The sequence below is a fragment of the Ptychodera flava genome, chromosome 10, assembly GCF_041260155.1.
Source record: "Ptychodera flava strain L36383 chromosome 10, AS_Pfla_20210202, whole genome shotgun sequence".
Classification (NCBI taxonomy): Eukaryota; Metazoa; Hemichordata; class Enteropneusta; family Ptychoderidae; genus Ptychodera; species Ptychodera flava.
The window spans coordinates 13,242,866-13,266,106 of record NC_091937.1 but is presented as its reverse complement, the minus strand read 5'-3'; the positions used below and the strand labels follow the sequence as shown (position 1 = coordinate 13,266,106).

The 23,241-nt window shown below is 36.3% G+C and overlaps 2 protein-coding genes across 2 annotated transcripts in view; both read right to left on the bottom strand.

Moving 5' to 3' along the window:
* The window catches only part of LOC139143019 (low-density lipoprotein receptor-related protein 2-like), a 59,627-nt gene that overhangs the window by 4,533 nt on the left and 31,853 nt on the right, over positions 1 to 23,241 (bottom strand). The window contains exons 12-25 of the mRNA XM_070713210.1: positions 9,468 to 9,578; positions 8,892 to 8,999; positions 8,191 to 8,304; positions 7,792 to 7,917; positions 7,525 to 7,647; positions 7,293 to 7,412; positions 6,935 to 7,045; positions 6,233 to 6,346; positions 5,592 to 5,699; positions 4,349 to 4,462; positions 3,960 to 4,076; positions 3,346 to 3,453; positions 2,790 to 2,900; positions 1,321 to 1,428 (exon numbers count right to left, since the gene is read on the bottom strand). Of these exons, the coding sequence (XP_070569311.1) occupies positions 1,321 to 1,428; positions 2,790 to 2,900; positions 3,346 to 3,453; positions 3,960 to 4,076; positions 4,349 to 4,462; positions 5,592 to 5,699; positions 6,233 to 6,346; positions 6,935 to 7,045; positions 7,293 to 7,412; positions 7,525 to 7,647; positions 7,792 to 7,917; positions 8,191 to 8,304; positions 8,892 to 8,999; positions 9,468 to 9,578 (1,593 nt within the window). The remainder of the gene's footprint in view (positions 1 to 1,320; positions 1,429 to 2,789; positions 2,901 to 3,345; positions 3,454 to 3,959; positions 4,077 to 4,348; positions 4,463 to 5,591; positions 5,700 to 6,232; positions 6,347 to 6,934; positions 7,046 to 7,292; positions 7,413 to 7,524; positions 7,648 to 7,791; positions 7,918 to 8,190; positions 8,305 to 8,891; positions 9,000 to 9,467; positions 9,579 to 23,241) is intronic.
* On the bottom strand, positions 9,645 to 21,773 carry LOC139142930 (sortilin-related receptor-like). The gene is made up of 13 exons (XM_070713126.1): positions 21,736 to 21,773; positions 20,527 to 20,621; positions 20,091 to 20,204; positions 19,665 to 19,790; positions 19,186 to 19,308; positions 16,726 to 16,845; positions 15,910 to 16,029; positions 13,586 to 13,693; positions 12,942 to 13,052; positions 12,026 to 12,133; positions 10,930 to 11,058; positions 10,230 to 10,343; positions 9,645 to 10,115 (listed from the first exon to the last, which is right to left on the bottom strand). The coding sequence occupies exons 1-13, from the start codon at positions 21,771 to 21,773 to the stop codon at positions 9,994 to 9,996; spliced, it is 1,428 nt and encodes a 475-aa protein (XP_070569227.1). The 3' UTR covers positions 9,645 to 9,993.

Here is a 23,241-nt window from a genome sequence, read left to right as displayed (position 1 = left end):
AAATAGAAATGGTTACCTTTTTCATTAACATCACTATCTTTCCGATGTTGACCAACCTCTGATAAGTTCCACGGATTAGCATAATTTGTTGTGTTGACTAATTAATTACAGCATGTGTGTATGAGAGATATACGTCCTTGTAATCGAGTGTAAAATAAATAAGAGTCACAGAGGCTAGGTTAGGTTATATAAACCACGTTCCCTCGGTGTATAAACCATTCATTTTATTTATTCCAAACATTCAGAGCATGAAGAAGGAAGAGAAAGTGATAGAGAAAACAGTGTGAAAAACTCAGTAATAGTTAATGGGTCGCCTGTGCATTGGTTGCACCTGTGGTTACCAAAATCTGTCCCTATATCTAGGCTTTCAGAAAATGTATAATGTACGGGGCTTCTGAGCTTATTAACCATCAGAGAATTGTTAGATTGAAGAGGTCAATTTCTTGTCTTTGAATCTTAAGCTGCCTTTGTAACAATTTTATCAGCAGTCACAGATCATTACAATCATTAAATGTCGAAACTTTATGCAGTTCAGCAAGCAAAATTTATATAGTACCATACTTACGAGATCTTATAGAGACTCTAACATAAGGTAAATGTAAAGTAATGTACAAAACGACTGTCACTTACTGAACTGCAAAATAGCATACAACACGATGCTCACTACTGTAATAGCAGAAACTTCATATATTGTCACATTTCCCTCAATATTTATGTGCCATAGTTCACAGCTAATGCTGTCTGAAACGTGTTGAAATACTCATTATCTGACTTGTCAAAACGGTATATCTAGTAAATACTTGACCATTGAGTTAAGTTCGAACAAATAAGAAATAATTCCAACTGATATATTTTCTTTATTGAAGGGAAGAGATAATGACACTGCGGTCGGTATATGAACAAAACGATAGATGGTATCTGAAAATAATGTGATATTTTAATTTCATGGTTTGAAGTTGATTGGACTTCTTGATTAAAGGTAATATTGGCATGGAAACGGAGAGATTTCCAAACATTTGCCAAAGTATTAATGTTGTTTAAGGTAGGAATATGTAAACTTTGTCTAAATCAAGACTGAAAAACAGCAAAGGATAGAATGAGAGATATTCGAAATTGCAATATTTTCAGTTTTAACTTCAGTGAGTAAAAATATATTTACAACTGAAACCCAATACGGTGAAGATTTCATGTATTCCACAGGATTTTAAAGTAGTCCACATGAACAAGATACGTGAATTTCAAGAGTACGAAAAAAGGTCCCTAAGGCGCATTCCATCTTAATGGTTTACATTCGTTGTTGGCATCAATATCATAACTGACCTGAATCGTCACAATCAGCTTCATCGCTCAGATCCCAGCAGTGATAATGTCCGTCACATACCAGATAATTAGGAATGCACTTGCCATTAGTACAGTTGAACTCACAGGCTGTAAAAATGCATGATATAAAGTACTCGTTGACCTATATTGTTGCCGACTACTTGGAGGCATAAAATGTACTTCATCACAGTAACAAACATTTCTATGAGTGAAGAAGATCAACCGATAATTCTTTAAAGGGCTTGAATTCGAGTGCCTTATTTACCGATTGAATAGACCCCTTGATGGTAAAGAAAAAGAGTGATTTTCATTGAGACTCTCGGTTGTTACAGTGAACAGTGTGGCATGGCTAAAGGTAGAACCTGTAATATATACATACACAGGAAGTTGTTACGTAAGTAACTTATTCTAGCATTATCATTATAAATGTTCACACATCTAGCTGCCGTTGATACAAATATTATGAATACAAACGGAATAGATCAATTAAAACTTATCGTTGTGTATTTTCCGAGTTTTGTGCTTTACATTAATGTGCGTGTGTTACGGGATTGTACTCTTTTGCGAGCTTTGTTTAATCTTTAGCTTAATGTGAAGCTGTTTGTAATCCAATATTTGTTTGTGTACCATTTTTAATTTACAAGGCCGCATTACAATTTGCTAACGGCAGTATAAAGTAGAAGGTAATAATTTTGAAAGAACTTCAGGGGATTTGACCTTTTTTGAGCATTGTCAAAGGAATACATGTTATTATCATCTACCATCTAGCAGTTAGACTATGGGGAAAACGCTGCTTGGGAGGGATACGTCAAATTACTACACAACTGTGAGAGGCACAACTCTGGTTACTACGAGCGATGCTATCCACAAACATCCAATTCTCGAAATCGGGTGATACTTATATTGAAATCAAATGTAAGCTATATGTCTGCTATTTTTTGAAAGATGAGAAAGTGAACTGAAATAATGTAAATCAGATCATTGAGGTAGGAAGAGAAATGATCGGATCGAGTGCGATCATGCTATGCTACATGAGTCAAGCCGTCACATGTACCTTGGTCTTAAGGCGTAAAAGCCCTCGCGCGTTCCGACCCTTCCAGTCGTACAACCTTGGTCTACAAAACTGGTATCAGATTTGTAAAGAATTTTCTTTATCATCTAAGAATGTGGACTTTGTGTACGCTATTTGCCCAGGAACCGATGAACAGCCGGTAACAAAATGCAGCAGAGACATATTATTGGATAACTGGTTGATTGGCGGGTAGGTTTGTTGCATACCACTGTAACTGCTCAAATTTAAGACTGTCGCCTACTGATAAAGGTATTATATGGTAAACCTGCCCTTTTGGATTACTCACTTGTATGGCACAACGTTTGCACTTGTTCACAACCTTTATGGACATTGTATTGCTGTAAACGATCAAATTCATACGATCAAATAAATGGATGTGATAACGAGTGATACTTACGGCAATTCAGTTCGTCGCTTGCATCGCCACAATCGTTGAAATCATTGCAGACCAGAGGTCTTGGAATACAGTGATTGTTTGAACACTCGAAGTAGTCGTCATCATTGCAATCTGAGAGAACCATGAGAAAATTTTACTTTCCTACACTGTCTTGTGTTCATCCTCAGATTTCTGTTTCATCAAACTAAAATTATTGGTCGATGATACTCCCTATATTGGCAGGATGTATTGAATCTTGTGTCATCTCGCCAAAGTGGTGACAATCAGAAAGAAAATGAGTACATGGAAATGGACTAATGGAAATGGACAAATCGAAATAAACAAAATTAAGAAATATCTAGAAAACGACCACTAATGCCTTGATTTGAAAAGTGGGCCTCTGTAAAGTTCAACGCAATTAAATATACATTTAAAGCTTCGCATTTGCACGACAAAATGCGAATTTGTGTTATATTGATGCCTCACATGAAGCGGGCGAATGAATTCTTGGATAACTCAGTGTTAGACGTGTCAACCCAGGTATTACTATGCTTTCTATCTAAATGCTGGCACATACCGCAGTCCTCCTCATCAGAATATTCTCCACAATCATTGTAGCCGTCACATTTGTACTGTCTTGGGATGAAATATCCGTTATCACATTCATACAGGTCACCAGCTGAGTCTACAAAATAATCGTTAGTGAAACGAGCTTAAATATGTATTATTGAGAGTTTATTTAAGTGATGACAAGTAGACTTTTGTTGTCATTTAGTAAACTGATATTTCTTTATACCACATTATTTGAATTAATTTCATATCTTGCATGACACAAAGCTTTATGAACGTTTTCTACCTTCTGTACTTTCACATTTCATATGGAACTAGACATCGAATTTAAAATCATTGAATCAAAGTTCACAAACTAATTAACCGACGTCATCGAACCAAATGGGGTAAAATCTCGCAAATAGGGCAAAGTCCCGTTCAGAATATTGTAAACGGTGCCGATTAAAAATAGATAATTGTCTCAGGAATGTAGATATTACCAAACACGACCAATGGTGTCTTTCACAAATGTTGGAGCATACAGGTAACATTAAAATAAAACATAGATACCGCTTTGGCGCTTTGAGTGATAGTGTTGTTCTGCAAATCAAACTTTGCACAAACGGATGTTACGTCACTTACTTGAACAGTTCTTTTCGTCACTTCTATCACGGCAATGTCGATGACCATCACATCGGAAGAATGATGCGATACATTCCCCGTCATCACATTTGAAGAGGGATTCATCGGAACAATCCTCTGATTATATTTGGAGAGATAAAAATGACAATACTGGATCAAAATCAAATAAAAATGGCAAATTAAATGTACACAGCACACAAAACTTGTATTTACGAATCTGCTGGAAGCTAGATTTCGTTATTTCTAAAGAAATTCATCTTTTCTAGAGAAACATCTCTCTCTCTCTCTCTCTCTCTCTCTCTCTCTCTCTCTCTCTCTCTCTCTCTCTCTCTCTCTCCGATTATATCTATTCCTACATGAGACAAATATTTAAAATAACCCAAACTTACCACTCTCACAACCAATCTTGTCACTCAAGTCTTTGCAACCGATATATCTTCCGCACCCATATCTGTAGGCGCAAACACCGTTTTGGCAGAGGAAGAAGCTTAACCTGTCACACTCTTTTAAAAGAGAAAAAAATCACATTTGAAAGTTAAAGGGAATGTTAATATAACTCCCGTGAGGAAATATGATGGGAACGGAAAATAGCTGCGATGATGAACTTTTCTAAAAGACTTTTGGGCCGAATCATGATACAAAAGGAAAGCTGATGTGTACATCTCGGCCAATATAACGCCTAAAATGGCATCGTTTGGGTGAGACCAAATTGCAATGTAATAAACTTAAAGAACCTTTCAACGTTCGTTAGCCTCATTGATGAATAATTACCCGACACCATACAAGGGATAATCATAATAGCGGTGTAACAAATTTTAATCCCAGAGAGTAAAATGTCAAAAGAGTTAAAATGTGGACCTCCTGAGAAGATATTAAAATTGGAGAGGTGACCGATTCAAGGTAACTATACAATCAGGTTCAGGACACTAAAGTTGATATATAAAGTAAAGGAAGGTCACCTATAAGTGACTAGACAAGTGGAAGTACCAAGATGCAGCGTGAGCATGCTTGCGGCCACTTCTTCGGGATACACCGAAAACGTCAAACTTTAGCCATTATAATACATGGAGATATTTTTAGCTATTAATTAATAACCACATCTTATCTTACGCTGCGTTGATGTTCTTCCACTGGTCTGGTCACTTTTAATTGACCTTCCCTTGCTTTATATATCAACTTTAGTGTCCTGAACCTAACAATGTAGTGCCCTTGTGTCGTCTCTAGTCGTTTAATGATTTTTGTTCGAAGAAAGTCAGTGTACACTTTATACTATTCACAAAATGTTTACATGAATGAGAGCACTAAGTCGCTAAAACCTCTTGCTGCTAATGCCTTTGCTTTGTTGCATTGTTTGCAAAATATTCAGTCATTAAAGATAATCGGAGTTGCAGTGATGTCCATTACATGGTTCATAATTTTACCGTTCTGGTTATTACTTCCTTATAACATAGTGCATACTTGCACTTTTTGTCAATGGCCAGGAATAGAAATCAATACTAAACTAGGTTAAGCTCTGTGGAAAGCACAAAGTAAGATAATTATATTTCCAAAGTTATATTCATCACTGATGCAAAAATTACTTTCTAAAGAAGTCAAATATGATAATATTTTTTTTAAATGAGGTAAACCTACTGCATCCTATTTCGTCACTGCTGTCGCGACAATCAGGATAGCCATCACATCTATAGTCACTTCGTATGCATATACCATCACCACATTGAAACTGGGTGGCATTACATGCTGCAACATGTACACAGTTTAAGTCAGCATTAAAAAAACTGCAGTTTTATTTCACTATCGTTCGTAATACCATGTATTCAAAGGATTCCATTACGTTATCGCTTTCCCTCAGACAAAGCCAGCGGCTACATTGAACGACGCTGTCTTCCCTTGCTTTACCAATGCATTGTCAATCATAAGTTACAGAATAAGTCTGTCGCGTGCACCAAACAATGCGTCAAATAAGGGATTGTTGTTACTTGTGATCAGGATGGTATAGGTGTCCAATACCGGTGTTCGGATGAAATAGCTCACTGTTAAATATCTTGCCTCGTGAAACTTACGTAGCTCCATTACACCTCCATAATGTTCATTCACATGCAACTCGCAATTTGTGAAACCCTTTCACAGTTCAGCGCTTCTTGTACATTTAGCTTGTCGTATAAATAATATTTTCACTCCGTTTCAGATATAGACAGAGCTAACATAACGACGGGAAGACATTGGCCAAAAATAATCATAAAATATATACATCTACATAAAGGTACACTCACGTCCGCTGCAGTTACGTTCATCACTTGCATCTCCGCAATGATCATATCCGTCACACAAAGTTTGAAGAGGGCGACAAAATCCGTTGTCACACGCAAAATTATTACCATTGCATTCTGTTATTTAAGGGTGAAAAGAAATTAACAAAAACATTATCATGCACATTAATCAAATGTTAATTTCGTTTCCTTGTGGGAAATAACACCGTTTGCAAATTGACTTTTTGAAGTAAGAACCCGACTTTTGTCACGGTTTTAAGAAACAAGGCTACCACAGGACTATATCAATATTATAAAGCATTATGGTAGAAGTGAAATATTGTCAAGTTTACCACAATATATTGTTAAAACCGTAATCGCAAGCTCAATTGTAAGACGCTCATTATAAATAGAACGTTTCGACCACAAGTTTTACGCAAAGGCAACGCATCGCGAATTCTTGCAGGGACGTCATCGATTTTTGGGACTACTCGAAAAGTAAGAATAAATTCTCACTGTCACAATTTGCGGGTAAAAAGCTGTCTCTACGTAAACTCCACTGTGTCGTCTATACGTGCTCAAATCAACAACGTCACTACAGTAATTTGTTTTGATTCATGTACACAATGATTATCACTTAAAACTTGAAGACGAAATTTTACCATGACAGAGCTAATTCCTCTATGATTGTTTAACTGAAATCAGCAAGTTGTTTTACTCACTCACCACAATCACTTTCGTCGGAATTATCTCCACAGTTATCCTTACCATCGCATACATAATGCTTATTTAGGCAAACGCCATTGCGACATTGGAAACGATAATCGTCTGTACAATCTGTGAACATGAGAGTTTACAGTGACGTGCATGACTGATTTAGTGAACAGTTGGAATATACATAACATCCAACACTTCACTCGGGAAAAAAGTTATCGTCACCACCCTATGGAAATTCAATCATTCAATCAAATTTTGCAACATTAACTCTGTCCTCATTTTTGTTTCATTTACATATTCATCATGTCTTTTTTCCACATTAAAACCATTTCAGTAATATTCATATAATATGAATACATCTGCCTACCTCCACAACCAATTTCATCACTTCCATCGTTACAATCAGGGTAGCCGTTGCACCTGTACCAGACGGACCATATGCATTCGCCACTTTCACATTGATATCCACCGGTACACTCTTCATACACTAAAATATTGGAGGGGGCATTTAATCACATTGGTTAAGGCAAGCACCGTACACGACAGATACATACCATAAAAATATAACATAATTTCGATGTGGAATTGATTTCACATACCACATGTATTTCCACCTTTGGTTTCATCACTCCAGTCACCGCAGTCATCTGTCGTATCACATACTTCAAAGCCGTGGATACAAGCTCCGTTTGAACATTCAAATTCCTGGATTCCATCACAGGCTTCAAAGAAAAATATTGACAACAACATTTATCTTGAGTACGTGACTAAATCTTCGGTTAACCATGATTCATGACGGTGTACGTCTGAGCATAATTTACAAATAATGTCCAATAATAGTAAATTTCTGTTATCAGAATACTCACAGCAATTGCGCCCGCCTCTGGCTTCATCACTCCAGTCGCCACAATCGTTGTTCTTGTTGCAAATATCACCATCTTCAATACAGAGGCCATTGTCACATAGATGGTCATTGAGTCCTTCACAAGCTTCTGCATGTTCGAAACATAATATATTATAGGTGGATCAGTCAGAGATATAACTTCTGTTCTATTGAAAGCAAATCACACATTACAAATGTGTGGGACAAGAGTATTGGCTATCCATAAATGTTATAGCTATAACTTGTTAAAGAACTAGGCTTGAGTAGGCTAAAGAGGAATGTAGTACTTAAATCTGTACAGCGTGATAAAACAATTTACCACGGAGTTTGGAAATGCCGCTCGAGAAACATTTTCCTGTTGATGTGCACAGTTTCTACTCACCACACCAGTGTTCGTCACTTGTGTCTGTGGCGCCACAATCAACCTTCCCATCACACCGTAGCATCGTTGAAATGCATCTACCATGTTCACACTCAAGAGCTGTGCACTTTTCACCTATTCCACATATATTAATATGTAAACAAATTTTATTACGGCGGTTTTGTTTCTCCTTTAGATTTGTTATGTTATAATTTGGCCGTCTAAGATACTACCTATCAGCGAATTTTACTTTACAAATAGCTGCCATTAACATCTCGATTAAGATTTATATGTCCTCAGAGAGAGAGAGAGAGAGAGAGAGAGAGAGAGAGAGAGAGAGAGAGAGAGAGAGAGAGAGAGAGAGAGAGAGAGAGAGAGAGAGTCTAAGAGAGAGAGAGAGAGAGAGACAGACAGACAGACAGACAGACAGAGACAGACAGACAGACAGACAGACAGACAGACAGACGACAACCAGAAACAGACGGACAGACAGACTTTACACAGACTCTACATTCATCTGTTGAAGACAAGTAGTAATTTTCATCAGTTTATAAAACTATCTAAAGTAATTTCTATTCAGTATAAATACTTCCGCATCTTTCTCCTGAAGCATTCGTGCTTTCAACAGTGGAAGTAAGAATAACATTTTGGAGATTCTTGTTAGGTAAACAGGAGTTGATGTTTCACTCAATCTCGAAGAGAGTCAAAAATTTATGCCTTACCGCAATAAAGTTCATCTTCTGAGTAATAGCACTGATCAATACCATCACACACTAAACTTTCATATAAACATTGACCTCCGCACCAAAACGCTCCCGGCTGGCTACAATCTGAAAATCATGCATTATATACAGAAAAATGCAGAGAAACTAACCCACAAAAGCTTACTTAGAGAATACGTTAAACATCAATGCTGAGTTTTGATGTCGCTCTGTTAGAGGGGAACAATCAGTCACATGGCCGCACACTAAAGGTAGTAAACGTCTACATTTCGGCAGTCCTGAATGCAATAAGCTAACACCATTTGTGATCTCGGATTATACAAAGAAATAAAGTTCCATGCATTAGCTGACGTTTTCAGAATGGATTGCGTATCCTACAACGTTTCTACAGTTCCATCAGGTGTAGGTACAATTTTTTCGCAAGATATCATTCATACTTTTTGTACCAGATTAGTGAAAAGTGGTTACCCCAACTCCCTTGACATTTGGGACTACGCATCGATCGGACGGCAATTGAGTATTAGGCTGTAACTCTTTCATTTTAACAGGAATATCCTATCGTCGACAACCACTTACCACAGTGTTTCTCATCACTGAAATCTTGGCAATCACCATAACGATCGCAAACAGAACCCTTATCGACGCACTCCCCATTGTCGCATATGAAGTGCACGACTGCATTGCAAGCTAGTGAGTAGATGTTGAAAAATTCACAGATTTAAAGTAATATCGTATTTATGTCTCTTAATGTCTTCGTCCGCAAAACATTAATTATGTTAAAGTTATGGCACAACAATAATTGCTGATAACCATGATTATTTGTCATTTCAGTGACTGTTACCCTCCTTTCAAAATTTTGTATAGTGTTTTTTGGCCAGGAATATCTTTATGTTTGACGTGTAAAAGGCGCGACACGTGCACTTTTGAAAATCGGAAGAACCTCATTTTATGTAACTTGCTTAGATATGTCAGCGGCTCGCTATAGTCATGTCTTCAACATATATGAAAGTGGACATCTTAATGTGCACATCCAAGATTGCCATGATAATGTGAAGTTAAAAAAAAGACATGTTCTCATGATGATAAAATACTTAATAACGAATCAGGTGTACATACGGCAACCGATTTCATCACTGTTGTCGCCACAATCATCTTCGCCATCGCATTGGTAATCCAAGGGTACAAAATATCCATTTGAACATCCGAATAATTTCTCCCCTGATTCTTCAAAAATAAGCGAAGATAAAATCAGCACAACATGTTCTCACGAACATATGTATTTTGAAACAAATAAAATGGGTATCGTAATTAACTCAAAACTATCACTGGCAGGAGTACCTGAACAATTCTTCTCATCACTTCTATCTGGGCAATGTCTGTGTCCATCACATCGAAAAATGGCTGCAATGCATTCTCCGTCGTCACACAGGAAAAGGGATTCGTCGTTGCAATCTGGGAAAAACAAATTTCAAATCTTTAATAATAGCAATTGTTTTACTTTACTTTTACTAAGAATTGATAAACTAAAGCACAAAAGAAAAGACGCCTACAAAAACAGAACCACTAAATACTACAAATGATATCACAAAACAGCAGAATAAAATCATATATGCCATACAATGGCAAACCATGCCAAGCAATTAAACACAATATATAACAATACAGCAGAGTACAGTATTGTGACCCAACCTATCGCAGAGGGAAGCAGTGTAATCTAATGTACTGTACTGCTACACTATGTAATGTTATGCAACACAGCACAATATATCAAAATTTAGCACAAGCAAAAGCAATGCAATGCATTGAGATAACATATACGGACACTAAATCACAAAAATAATAGCATACATTGACTAAAGTAACAGCATGATTTCAGCCACCGAATATAATATATAACCAGAACTAAGAATTAAAATTACTGGTTAAGGTGTATGTCATTATTAATTCACATGCATGGAAATAGTATAAGTCCTTTAACACATGTCCAGTTATAGGGAAGTTCATCTTAACAAGTTCTAGGAAAACTTGCCTAACTTACCACTATTACAACCAATCTTGTCGCTTGCGTCAGAACATCCATCACCAGGATAGATATAACTATCACAACGATCGTACACGGTACTGCAAACACCATTGTCGCAAAGGAACTGATTTTCTCCAGCGCACTCTATGCAAATATAATAAATCATTATTTGCCCTCTAATATTTTTTCGTGATTGCGTTATTTGTTTGTTTTTTCCTTACACTATATTTATCATAGAACTTTGGTGCGATTATAATCATGTTGCTTGCACGATCAAATGGTGACAATCTAAGAGAACAGGAATACAATAGGAAGAACCAAGTGGAACTCATTTGTGCACATTAGCATACTCCTGGAATAAAAAAAATATATATAATATTGTGTACAGCTCTTGTAAATATGTTTACATATCATTAAATGTGGCAATTTTGTAAGACTTTGATAATGCCTGTTACACTGTAAAACTTCATAAAGAGCAAGTTAAACCTCTGTACCATTCTGTCGTCACCTAATGCTACAAATTAACAAAGTCTACATCCTTTATGAAGTGTTGAAGGAACATGAATCTTAAAATGTCGATTTGAAAAGTTAAAAGATATATTTCAGAAAAATATAAAAACATCAATTGGTATTGAATATAAATAATGCAGGCATTGATCCGGTACCTCGGTCCTATAGCAGTACACCAATATTAAGTAAACAAGTGTTGTTAAAAGGTTATGACACTGATTAATACATCTCGTCATACCTCAGGGTGTTTGATCAGCAGGAAAACGTATACAACAAGGGAAATATCATAGTAAGCAGACTTACACAACTCCAAAGGGGATGTCTTCTCTTAAGACATTCCACAAACCTGCCAAAGTCCTTTTCAAGAGATTCTGAATCTGAGTTCTTGTAATTGCCACTATGTGGTTGCAAACGTAGAATGAAATAATCCTTTTTGCAGAATTTGACTGAAAGTTGAACGCGTATTATGCAATGAGCCTCTCTTCCGGGCTGATACTTATATGTTCAATGAGCTCGCCGTTGGCTAAATGCCTGAATACCTCTGCTTACAACTTACAACTACTGAATACGGTGACCATTACGTTCCATAACTCATACTTACTGCAGCCTATTTCATCGCTATGATCGGTGCAGTCTGTGAAACCATCACATCGATATTCATTGAAAACGCACCTGCCATTATTACATCTGAACTCATCGGGATTGCAGGCTATATAAATAAAATTCCGAGTTATTGTGGTCATGTGATTTGTCATACAGAACGCTTCACTGTTCATCTTAAAGAGTCACGTGTTTACAACAGAAATGCTCCACTCTGACTACCTGTAGCATTTACTTATAATGGAAATTTTCATAGTTACTCATGTAGACGGTTCATTTTGAAACGCTTTACAAAGAGAGCACACATATATAAACACCTGATTGACAATATCTAAAGTCTCTTAATTGTGTCTAAAATCACTTCAGCGCTCTTAAGCACCTGTCCCTTTAAGCATTGCTCATCATGTTTTTGTGGGTTAACGGTATCTTATGGCAAAGTTCCCCTTTTAATCCCACGTGACAGCATTAAGTGGAAGTGTTAAAGCTTTGTCGATATTTTCTCTCCATTGAAAGCTCGAATGTTGTGTTAAATAAATAACGACTCTTAAATTATGATATGATCATGGGTATCAATGGGCGCAACAGCATATAGCATACAGCAAAGAGTAAGTATGTGCTTCAATACATGTGTCATTCAGAATTGTGATATTAACAAAATGGCCTCGACTGCAAATATCCATGAATGAATTATTTAGATATTATTAACGGGAGCGTACGAAAGCCGACTTAGACTTGATGCGATTTAACAACAAAGACCATGCCAAAGTACATCTTCAATAATGCGCATAATCAGATATTAAGAATTATACCAACATCTTAAACATCGATTATATAGAAGTAGACGAAAGTTCAATTATTAGGAAGAGCTGTTGAAACAAGTGCTCCAATCTCTGTGAAATCTAGGTGGCATAACTCACATCCACAATTATTTTCGTCACTTGCATCACCACAGTGATCGTAACCATCACACACCACTTGGTTAGGAACACAAAATCCATTATCACAAACGAAATTGCTTCCTGTGCATTCTGTAAAATAATGAATTTGAAAAGCGTTCAGACTTCGAATACCTTATTTATTATGCATTTCCCTAACTGCAACAACATGCACTCTATATATAATACAGTTAACAGAATAACGATTTCTAGTATTAAGACCTATTAGGATTTGTGGTAATCATACATCCCAAAGTACTTGTGTTATGCGTTACGAACACCAATTGCTCATTAGTTTTGTTGTCACAAACCTATCAGCAATGCTATAATTTTAACGGTTGGAATTTACTTCTTCTAGCATGAGTAACTCCTTTTTTCATTTTCCTATACACAAACAAACCAGGCAATATATTATTTTATCCTGATTCAATTAAGAATCCTGAGATTACATAAGCGAGACTTTTCGAGAAGGTAAAATGCCGAAATACCTTTAATTTTTGGGTGATATGTTGATAGAATTTGTTGTTCTTATTAATCTTTTCCTCTGAATTATATTTTGTTTTGAGCTATTAATGAAACGATGTTTCTATCTCCTAATTTTTACCATAAACTTCAAAAGAACTTACTACAATTTATTTCGTCTGAGGCATCGCCACAATTATCGTTACCGTCGCATACGTTATGTCTGTATATGCAGACACCATTACCACATCGAAATTGAGAGGGGTAGCAGTCTGAAAAGTAATGATATCACAAATAAATGTATGTATGTATGTATGTATGTATGTATGTATGTATGTATGTATGTATGTATGTATGTATGTATGTATGTATGTATTTGTGTATGTATGTATGTATGTATGTATGTATGTATGTATGTATGTATGTATGTATGTATGTATGTATGTATGTATGTATGTATGTATGTATGTATGTATGTATGTATGTATGTATGTATGTATGTATGTATGTATGTATTTGTGTATGTATGTGTGTGTGTGTATGTATGTATGTATGTATGTATGTATGTATGTATGTATGTATGTATGTATGTATGTATGTATGTATGATTATATATGTATGTATGTATGTATGTATGTATGTATGTATGTATGTATGTATGTATGTATGTATGTATGTATGTATGTATGTATGTATGTATGTATGTATGTATGTATGTATGTATGTATGTATGTATGTATGTATGTATGTATGTATGTATGTATGTATGTATGTATGTATGTATGTATGTATGTATGTATGTATGTATGTATGTATGTATGTATGTATGTATGTATGTGTGTATGTATTGTATGTATGTATGTATGTATGTATGTGTGTGTGTGTTTGTATGTATGTATGTATGTATGTATGTATGTATGATTATATGTATGTATGTATGTATGTATGTATGTATGTATGTATGTATGTATGTATGTATGTATGTATGTATGTATGTATGTATGTATGTATGTATGTATGTATGTATGTATGTATGTATGTATGTATGTATGTATGTATGTATGTATGTATGTATGTATCTATCTATCTATCTATCTATCTATCTATCTATCTATCTATCTATCTATCTATCTATCTATCTATCTACCTATCTATCTATCTATCTATCTATCTATCTATCTATCTATCTATCTATGTAACTATGTATGTATCTATCTATGGATGTATCTATGTGTATCCATGTAACTCATATGTGCATATATATGTATCTATGCATATATTTATGTTGTTACGTGTGAGAAAAAGAACGAAATGCGAAGTAAGTAATTTGCTTTTAGAAGGAATTTATTACGAAAACAAAACTGATCGCTAAGTTCAGGGATTAAATAGAAACTGTAAAAGTGTACGGGCTTCTTATCTTATCTGGGATGGCACAAAACTCCAGTCTCAGAGTTGTTTCGGTCAGTTGGATGAATAAACAATCATTTGGTTTGCAGGCTTGAAGTTGCACAAAGTTCACAGTATAAATCCAGCGTGACATTGAAGGTCTTGAAAGGTCTTATGATTAATACTACTAGAGTTTCCAAAGTCTTGAAGTAACACGCAAGAGACACGATCCAGAATGTCTGGCAGAAAAGCTAGGCGGTCGCTTTTTTATACTTAAATGGTTATGTAAGAGAATATAAGACAATCTAGGACTTCTATTGATATGCTAATTACTGCTCTAAAAATATCTTCACTTTCACGACCAAATGAGTTTCTAGAAGGTTCCAAACATGACTTATTGAAATCAAGGTAGTGAGGTCGCGAAGGACAGTGACCTTGAGAATGTTCTTGACTAATAAATCTCAGGTCATGAGTGTGGGGAAAATGACGTACATAACAATGTATGTAGGTAGGTAGGTTGGTTGGTAGATATGTATTTAGGTAGGTTGGTTGGTAGGTAGGTAGGTAGGTAGGTAGGTAGGTAGGTAGGTAGGTATCTGCTTATTCATCTTTTTATGTTAGTATATATGTGTTGATGTATGTATCACATTTTGTGAATATTATTATAAAAATATAGAGAAACAGGAACAACAATAGTGAATGTTTGTTATCCTGAAAAAGTCGTTAAACTCCACGCAGAAACGCATGAAACCTGACTTAAAGACACCTTTGGCGATCACTGGGATCGCGTTTGTTCTAGTACGTAAGAGGATTATGGAGGTGTGATAGCCTTTTATTTTCCATTGAAATTGTAATCTAGTAAATTAATTTTCTCTTGAGACAATGCAGCGCCAACACAGGCCTTTAAGACCCTTTACTTACTCAGTACCCTTCGTAATTTTTCAAAAAGCAAGGGAAAGACTATAGTTTAATTATCCTCCCTACTCCCTTTCTCATTTAGATAGCAGAAAGGTTGAAAACTACCTTCGCTGGTTGTTTATGTAAAGAATTGAATGTTTCTTTTGACATATATCGATTTTGAAACGTTATGGGCATTGCTTACCGCAGTTTTCTTCATCCGAAATGTCGCCGTCCCCGCAATCAAAATAACTATTGCATAAATACCGATCATGTAAACAAACGCCGTTGTTGCATTGGAATTTCTCATTAGATTCCATACAGTCTTTCAGTATGAAGGGAGAAGGAAAACGAAAGGACCATAGGTTAGCAAGTGACATGGAATAGGTAAGACTACCTTGATAAATAAATGACACGGAAAGTAAATTTTTCATACTAATAATCAATAGAGTTATATCATTTAAAAACTTCTAAGGTAGACACGTCTGTTTCTCAAATGATCAGTGACAGCATTCGCAAAGGTAATTCGGTATGGATTTGCAGGATTACATGAAATCTGTCACTTTTGTTCAATCTAAATTGGTGTAGCATACCAACAGGTAAAACCTTCCCATTCCGGACACCTGGTACCAGCACGGATTAATGCTTAAAGATGACCATGTTGTTGCTATCATTTTTTATTCGTTTCCTTGACCCGGGAAATCATATTATTAGTCTTGAATCATACTTATCATCGAAGGAGAATCGATGTCTTAACGACTCCGATCAAAATAAAATTCCTGAGTGAACGCAGTTTATGCTCGGATACAAACTTCACATATGTAGCTGACGAAAACTCACTGTACCTTTGTGCTCTATAATAAGTGACAGTGTAATCGCCACATAATGGTTTGGCCATACATAATGAAATTGATAGGTATAAAAGATATATTTACTGATATAAAAATAACTGACTAATATCATTATACATGATGTTATGAACAAGTTAAATTCGATTTTATGAATGACTACAAAACCTTACTTTCACATCCTATTTCATCACTCCTGTCATGACATTCTGGGTGGCCATCACATCGAGATCCATACCACCATAAGCACTCTCCACTGTCGCACTGAAATCCATCCCAACAGTCTTCGTAATCTAATGCACATAAATATTTTCAAAAACCACGACGAAAAGACAAAAATCAAAAATTAAGGGTAATGCCATTTTATACACCATTGAGTACTAAGTAGTTTGTGTATTCAGAAAGAAAGAAGAGTTTTCTTCTTCCAAACTTTCTTAGAGACATTGCTTTGGGAAATATCAAGCTTCCGTGTTACACCCGTGGCCACTTTAGTGTTGATCAAGCCTGTCTGGTACAAGCAGAAATTCTGTCTGCAGAAGGGTGATAAAACGGTTACTTTACCCTGTATCAGTGGTGATAATGATCCTACTATCGGTACCCCATGGACACGCCGATTAGCCTGAAATTAGGGAGTGATTGTAAAATACACTGTATACAAATGATGTTGACCACAGCATTTGCCCTATCAGTACTCAGTATCTGCTAAAATTAATGTGTTTCAAATGTAGTCAGTGTTAGAGAACATCACACATTTTGTGTCGATTTCAATATTGCAGTGAATGAATACCAACGATACTATAGCGTGTATCGCAAGTGTCGTGTTCAGACTTTGTTCAGACACGGGAATTGAGAAAATGCCACTTTGAAATTGTTAGCGATTAAATTACAGACATCGCCCGTCTTGAATGCAACACTTTCGAAATAAACATTCACTTGCACTAAGCTATGTTTCTTTCCTAAAAACCGTGAATAAAACTCCAATTTCACTTGGTACGAGAGAAAAGGTAAGAGTAAAGTACAGTCGGTGTAGTGTTTTACATGTAAATGTATTCACATGTGTGTAACCATGAACGACACTTTTCTCATCCCGGTTGAAGGGAACTTGTCCTGATACATGTACATCTCTTCCAAACTTTTCTGGCTCCCTCCACGCTTATCTTAAAACGCTTGCTTGTTTCTTTGTAAGCTCCTCATGGTACCTCGCTAGGTGCCGGATTGCCACCACAATCTCTTATATTTTGAACAATCAAGCTTGCTACGTCCTCACTGAAGGATTTGCCCCTATGATATTCGCGACCGTTGTTATTGATGTTCATTGTCGGAGTGCAGACTTACAGCGTGTCTGCTACAGTGCAGTGTTGTGATCGATTTGAATTGGGCAGGCGAGACATTTTAGTAGAACGTTATCTCAATCCTAACAGTGGGGTGCCGATAGTGAACCTTACATTTATTACACCGATCACCACTTTGTTTCGTTTATACAAACAGAATTTCTGCTTGTACCAGACAGGCTTAATCAACACTAAAGTGGCCACGGGTGTACATACGTTAATGTGTATCGACAAGGCGAGACCCGCAAGAAGTAAATTATTTATTTAGACTGAAGCATCATCATTTTTTATTGCAAGGTGGATAATATCATGGAAATTAGAAACAAACACGCCTGTACATGACTTTGAAACGGCGCCTTCCCAAGTTAAAAGTACCAGCTTAGCTTACCGTAAAAATCGACCTACCTCTGCTCTATCGTCAGCAAGCTAACCAAAAATTGTACTTACCTTAATCTATCGAGCAAATACATCAAATCTTACAAGTTGTAGGACCTATCTCTTATACTGTCGCTTACATCCCTGCCTCTAGGTGCTTATTTCTTTCAATATTCTCAGCGTATGAAGTACAAATGTTTTCTGACCAATTCTCCTTACTTACGCAGTAACAAAGGGAACAAGCTTCAAATTTTTACCTGACTGCCGAATCACTGCAAAATTCGCAACGGACTGACATATGCTTATTAAGGGTTAAAGTAATACGCACTTTGACCATATCTTGAAATCTGGTATGTGACGTTAAAGTTTATATGATAGGATAATCTCTTACCTTATAAAAGTCGTTCGTATGGTTAAAGACAATAACGTTGACGCAACAATAATAGTTTACGCTCTGCTTTAAAAGAATTAACAGACAAAATTTGCTTGTCTTACACCGGACTAGCCCACCAGTCGCTAAGCGTATTTTGTTTTCAACGTTTGAATAAACTTTAGATTTGTTTAACTTATTTAGTCATTCCCTGTCTCCTACTCATCTGTTTCTGTACGTTCCGAATATAGTTCTAGCCAGATAACGTGATCGATTGACTTAGTGTAGATTTGTGCTCACCACGCGATCACGAGGCCATTTCGTACGCTGTCACACCACTAACGTAAAATGAAATAAAGGCAAATTTTGCTGAAAATAATGTATCCATTTAATTACGACATAATTAAGCCTACATACGTGGAGCAAGAGTTACACGGTTACCTATAATGAGTTCATAGATTCTCAGAAAAGCTACTTTTTCAAATCTTTTTACTATGACAAGAAGTTTGTAACCATTTAGTTCAAGGTGTTGAAATTAAAGAAATACATTCACTCACTGCATGTATTGCCACCTTTGCCTTCATCACTCCAATCACCGCAATCATTAAAAGTGTCACAGACGTAGTCATCCTGGATGCAAGCTCCATTTGCACAGAGGAATTCATAATCTCCGCTACAGGCTATGTAGGGAAAAAGAAGTGAAATGTTGGTTGATGTACTGTGCTGTCAGAATTCATAATCACCTATCATTTTACGATAAACCAAGTAACAGGAAACTATCCTCTATATATACTTTACTATCTCGTGAAATGCAGTGAAACTTACGATAAAATCATAGAAACCGTTTTGTTCACAAGCAGTGTTTTTTAACGACGTGCTGAGGACTATAAAAAGATACTTTATGTATTCGGATCACTTACATATGCGAATGTGGCTACATCGAAAATCAATGCTTCTTCTGAATATAGTCTAATGAAATGATGATGAATCATGCAAACAGTACTAGCTGCAGTATTGGTAGAATCTTGTAACTCACAGCAATTATTTCCTCCCCGTGATTCATCACTCCAGTCTCCACACTCGTTATAAGTGTTGCACTCATAATAGTGTGGAATGCATACGCCATTATCGCAGAGAAATTCGCTGCCAGAGTTACAAGAACCTTAAAAGTTGAAAAGCAAACATTAATTGATGTTGAGTAAATAAGTGATGGTTGGCAAAGTTATAAAATTACACACATCCCAACAATATGGAACACTATTATCGTCTATGGATAATATTTACATTTTAGACGGGCAGCAGAAAAGTAAAAATGCAATGAATGGATTACTTGTTATTTAATATTTTATGTCAATGACAATATAATGCGTTTGAAACTTTAGAAAGAGTGAACAAGCATGCACAGTCTACGATTTAATTTTGCATCATCGTTCAAAGAATGAGGTAAAGACTTTTAGCTTACCACACCATTGTTCATCACTTGGATCGTCATTATAACAGTCAAAGTTGCCATTGCAATGCAGATCTGACGTAATACATCTCCCCGTGTGGCATTCAAAGCCTTTGCATTTGTCGCCTTAAATGGAACAATTAATAAATCATGGGAAATCAATATTTGCCTGTGAAATTACAGATATTAAATTTATTTAGATCGTTCAACAAAACAAACTTGGCATTTGCTTTCTATTTGTTTATCGTAAAGAGAAACTAGAGATGTATTAGTCTCCTTGTTACATTCAAACAAATTATGTTAATCAAGACAGACATGTACATTAATGAAGTCACAATAGACAAAACGAATTTGTATAAAAGATGGCGATATGTTTGACCAGAAAATCACAATATATGTACGGAACATACATCTGCATGATAGTTGTCAGTAAATATTACAAACTCACCACAATGGAATTCATCTCTGTAGCAATGAGAGATACCATCACAGAGAAGATTTTCAGGAACACACTCAGAGCCACACCAATAGCTACCTGGTAGGCTGCAATCTGAGTGAAACACGAATTAGTTTTACAGTGGTTATGATGTATCATTTGATGGTATGTATGTATGTATGTATGTATGTATGTATGTATGTATGTATGTATGTATGTATGTATGTATGTATGTATGTATGTATGTATCTCTGTATGTATCTCTATGTAAGTATGTATGTATGTAGGTATGTATGTATGTATGTATGTATGTATGTATGTATGTATGTATGTATGTATGCATGTATGCATGCATGCATGCATGCATGCATGCATGCATGCATGCGTGTGTGTGTGTGTGTGTGTGTGTGTGTGTGTGTGTGTGTGTGTGTGTGTGTGTGTGTGTGTGTGTGTGTGTATGTATGTATTATGTATGGATGGATGTATGTATGTATGTATGTATGTATGTATGTATGTATGTATGTATGTATGTATGTATGTATGTATGTATCTCTGTATGTATCTCTATGTAAGTATCTACGTATGTAGGTAGGCAGGCAGGCACGCAGATAGGTATTTTTATCTTCTATCTATCCATATATTTATATATCTGTAATATATGTATCCAATCGTGTGTATATGTATTTATGCGTGTATGTTTATGTGCATGCGTGCATGTAAATTGTTCATATATCAGTATGTATCAGATTTCAATGGTGACCTGACGCTTTCAAATGTATTCTGAAGGGTAAGAATATTTTGATCAAAGGTGGTAATTATACTTACCACAATAAATTTCATCACTCCAATCGCCGCAGTTATTATAACCGTTACAGGCTAAATATCGATAAATGCACAAACTATTGTCACACCTGTACATAGCTTCACTACAGCCTGAAAAACACAGAGATTACTTATTTATAAGAATGCAAAGGATTATAAGCCGATGTGAACCCGCACACATATGTCTATGTACATATTACAGTGAAGAGACTATCTGATGTAGTTGCATGATTTATTTCCTTTACTTAATACACACATATAGCTTTAGAATCGAGCACTGTAATATCCTACAAGGACATGTGAAAATATATAATATATATTATATATATTTATCACATGAACTGGCCCGAATTCCCACCTGTGTGACGTAGAACAGGACGGATAAGAAATCCGAATTACCCCTGTTGTACGTCATCAACCGGAACTTTTTCTTTCATGGTACCGTTCATACATGCAGGCGTCGCGACACAAACAGATTGTTGTGATCAATGACGTGCTAGCTCGCACGTTATTTTTACAAAAAGGTGACCCGATAAATCCAGACATGGAAATATAGAAGGCATATTTGTCCAACGAAATTTCAAGTCGCTAAAACAATAGCTTTTTTCCGAGAATCGAATGGAGATACCGACGATCGTTATTTTAATGGCTCAGTATTATAACGTCTCGGCTTCAGTCGAGTCGTGTGGACGTCGTACCTTGCGATCCCGGTTGGCGATAAAACCGAAACCTACACCTCAAACTGAATAAATGAGTATAGTATAATCTTCGGGAAAGCGACATAGGAGGCACAAGCCTAAAGTCATTCGACTAACAACGATCAATTTCCTTCATCACACAAAAAGTCCGTAAATTCTCGCTCGGAATCAAACTTGCAGCGCGGCATAAGCTTAAGTATGATAAGGCTGTAGCGAAGATATAAGCTGTCGAGCTGTGTGCAGCGCTGTGGAATCCCATGTACTTCGAAAGTTGACTCAGACAACACTCAAAACAGAGTTTCCGTCAAGTAACAAAATTAGGATGTATCCATAGGCGAGATATGTGTCAATGCAAACATTAAAGTTCGTAAGACAAAAACATTGATGACCGAGATCGGGATTGACGAGTTGACACCGGCACGGCAGAGACCGGCGCGGTGACGGCAACGTTGTGGGCACCGGGGTGGGCACCTACATGCAACGAGTGTGTCATCGAACGGAATCTTTCGCGCTCGCAAAGGTCGTAAACTTGTGTGATATTTTGAAAGCCACGGCATCTCTGAGAATGAGAATTACTGTTTCGATCGTGTCGTCCATTTACTTCATAAATATAATTGTAAATATTCTAAGTAACTCTGAATACTATGGTTATCCGTCGCTAGCACGGTGAAAGCTATGTCCGCCGATGGCCAACTTGCCTTGGCATCGATACAGCGCGAGACAATGATTGACACGTTCACGTGACCGAATCCGTACGTCTGGCTGGTGGAGATACCCTGTAATGTAGCAAATTTCAGCTTGATGGGATTTATGAATGAAAATATCTCCTGGGTGACGGGCCGCTTTACTCTTTAAATGAAAGTAATCCGCGTAAGTAAAACACAAATCGCGACGAAATTCATGCAATTTGTTACGATAATTTTGATCCATCTACGTCAAAAGAAAAATAAGAAGACTGTTCATGTGATAAATATATAATCCCATGGTATTTTTCTCTGTTTGACGTCATCGTGTACGAGTGTTTTTCGCGGAGCCGTACAACTTCGAGCCGAATAATATATATATATATATATATATATATATATATATATATATATATATATATATATATATATATATATAAGCAATTCTGCAAGTATATGATCATGTCCTGAAATGCTTACTTCTTAAGTTAATACTCACTGCAATTTAACTCATCACTCAAATC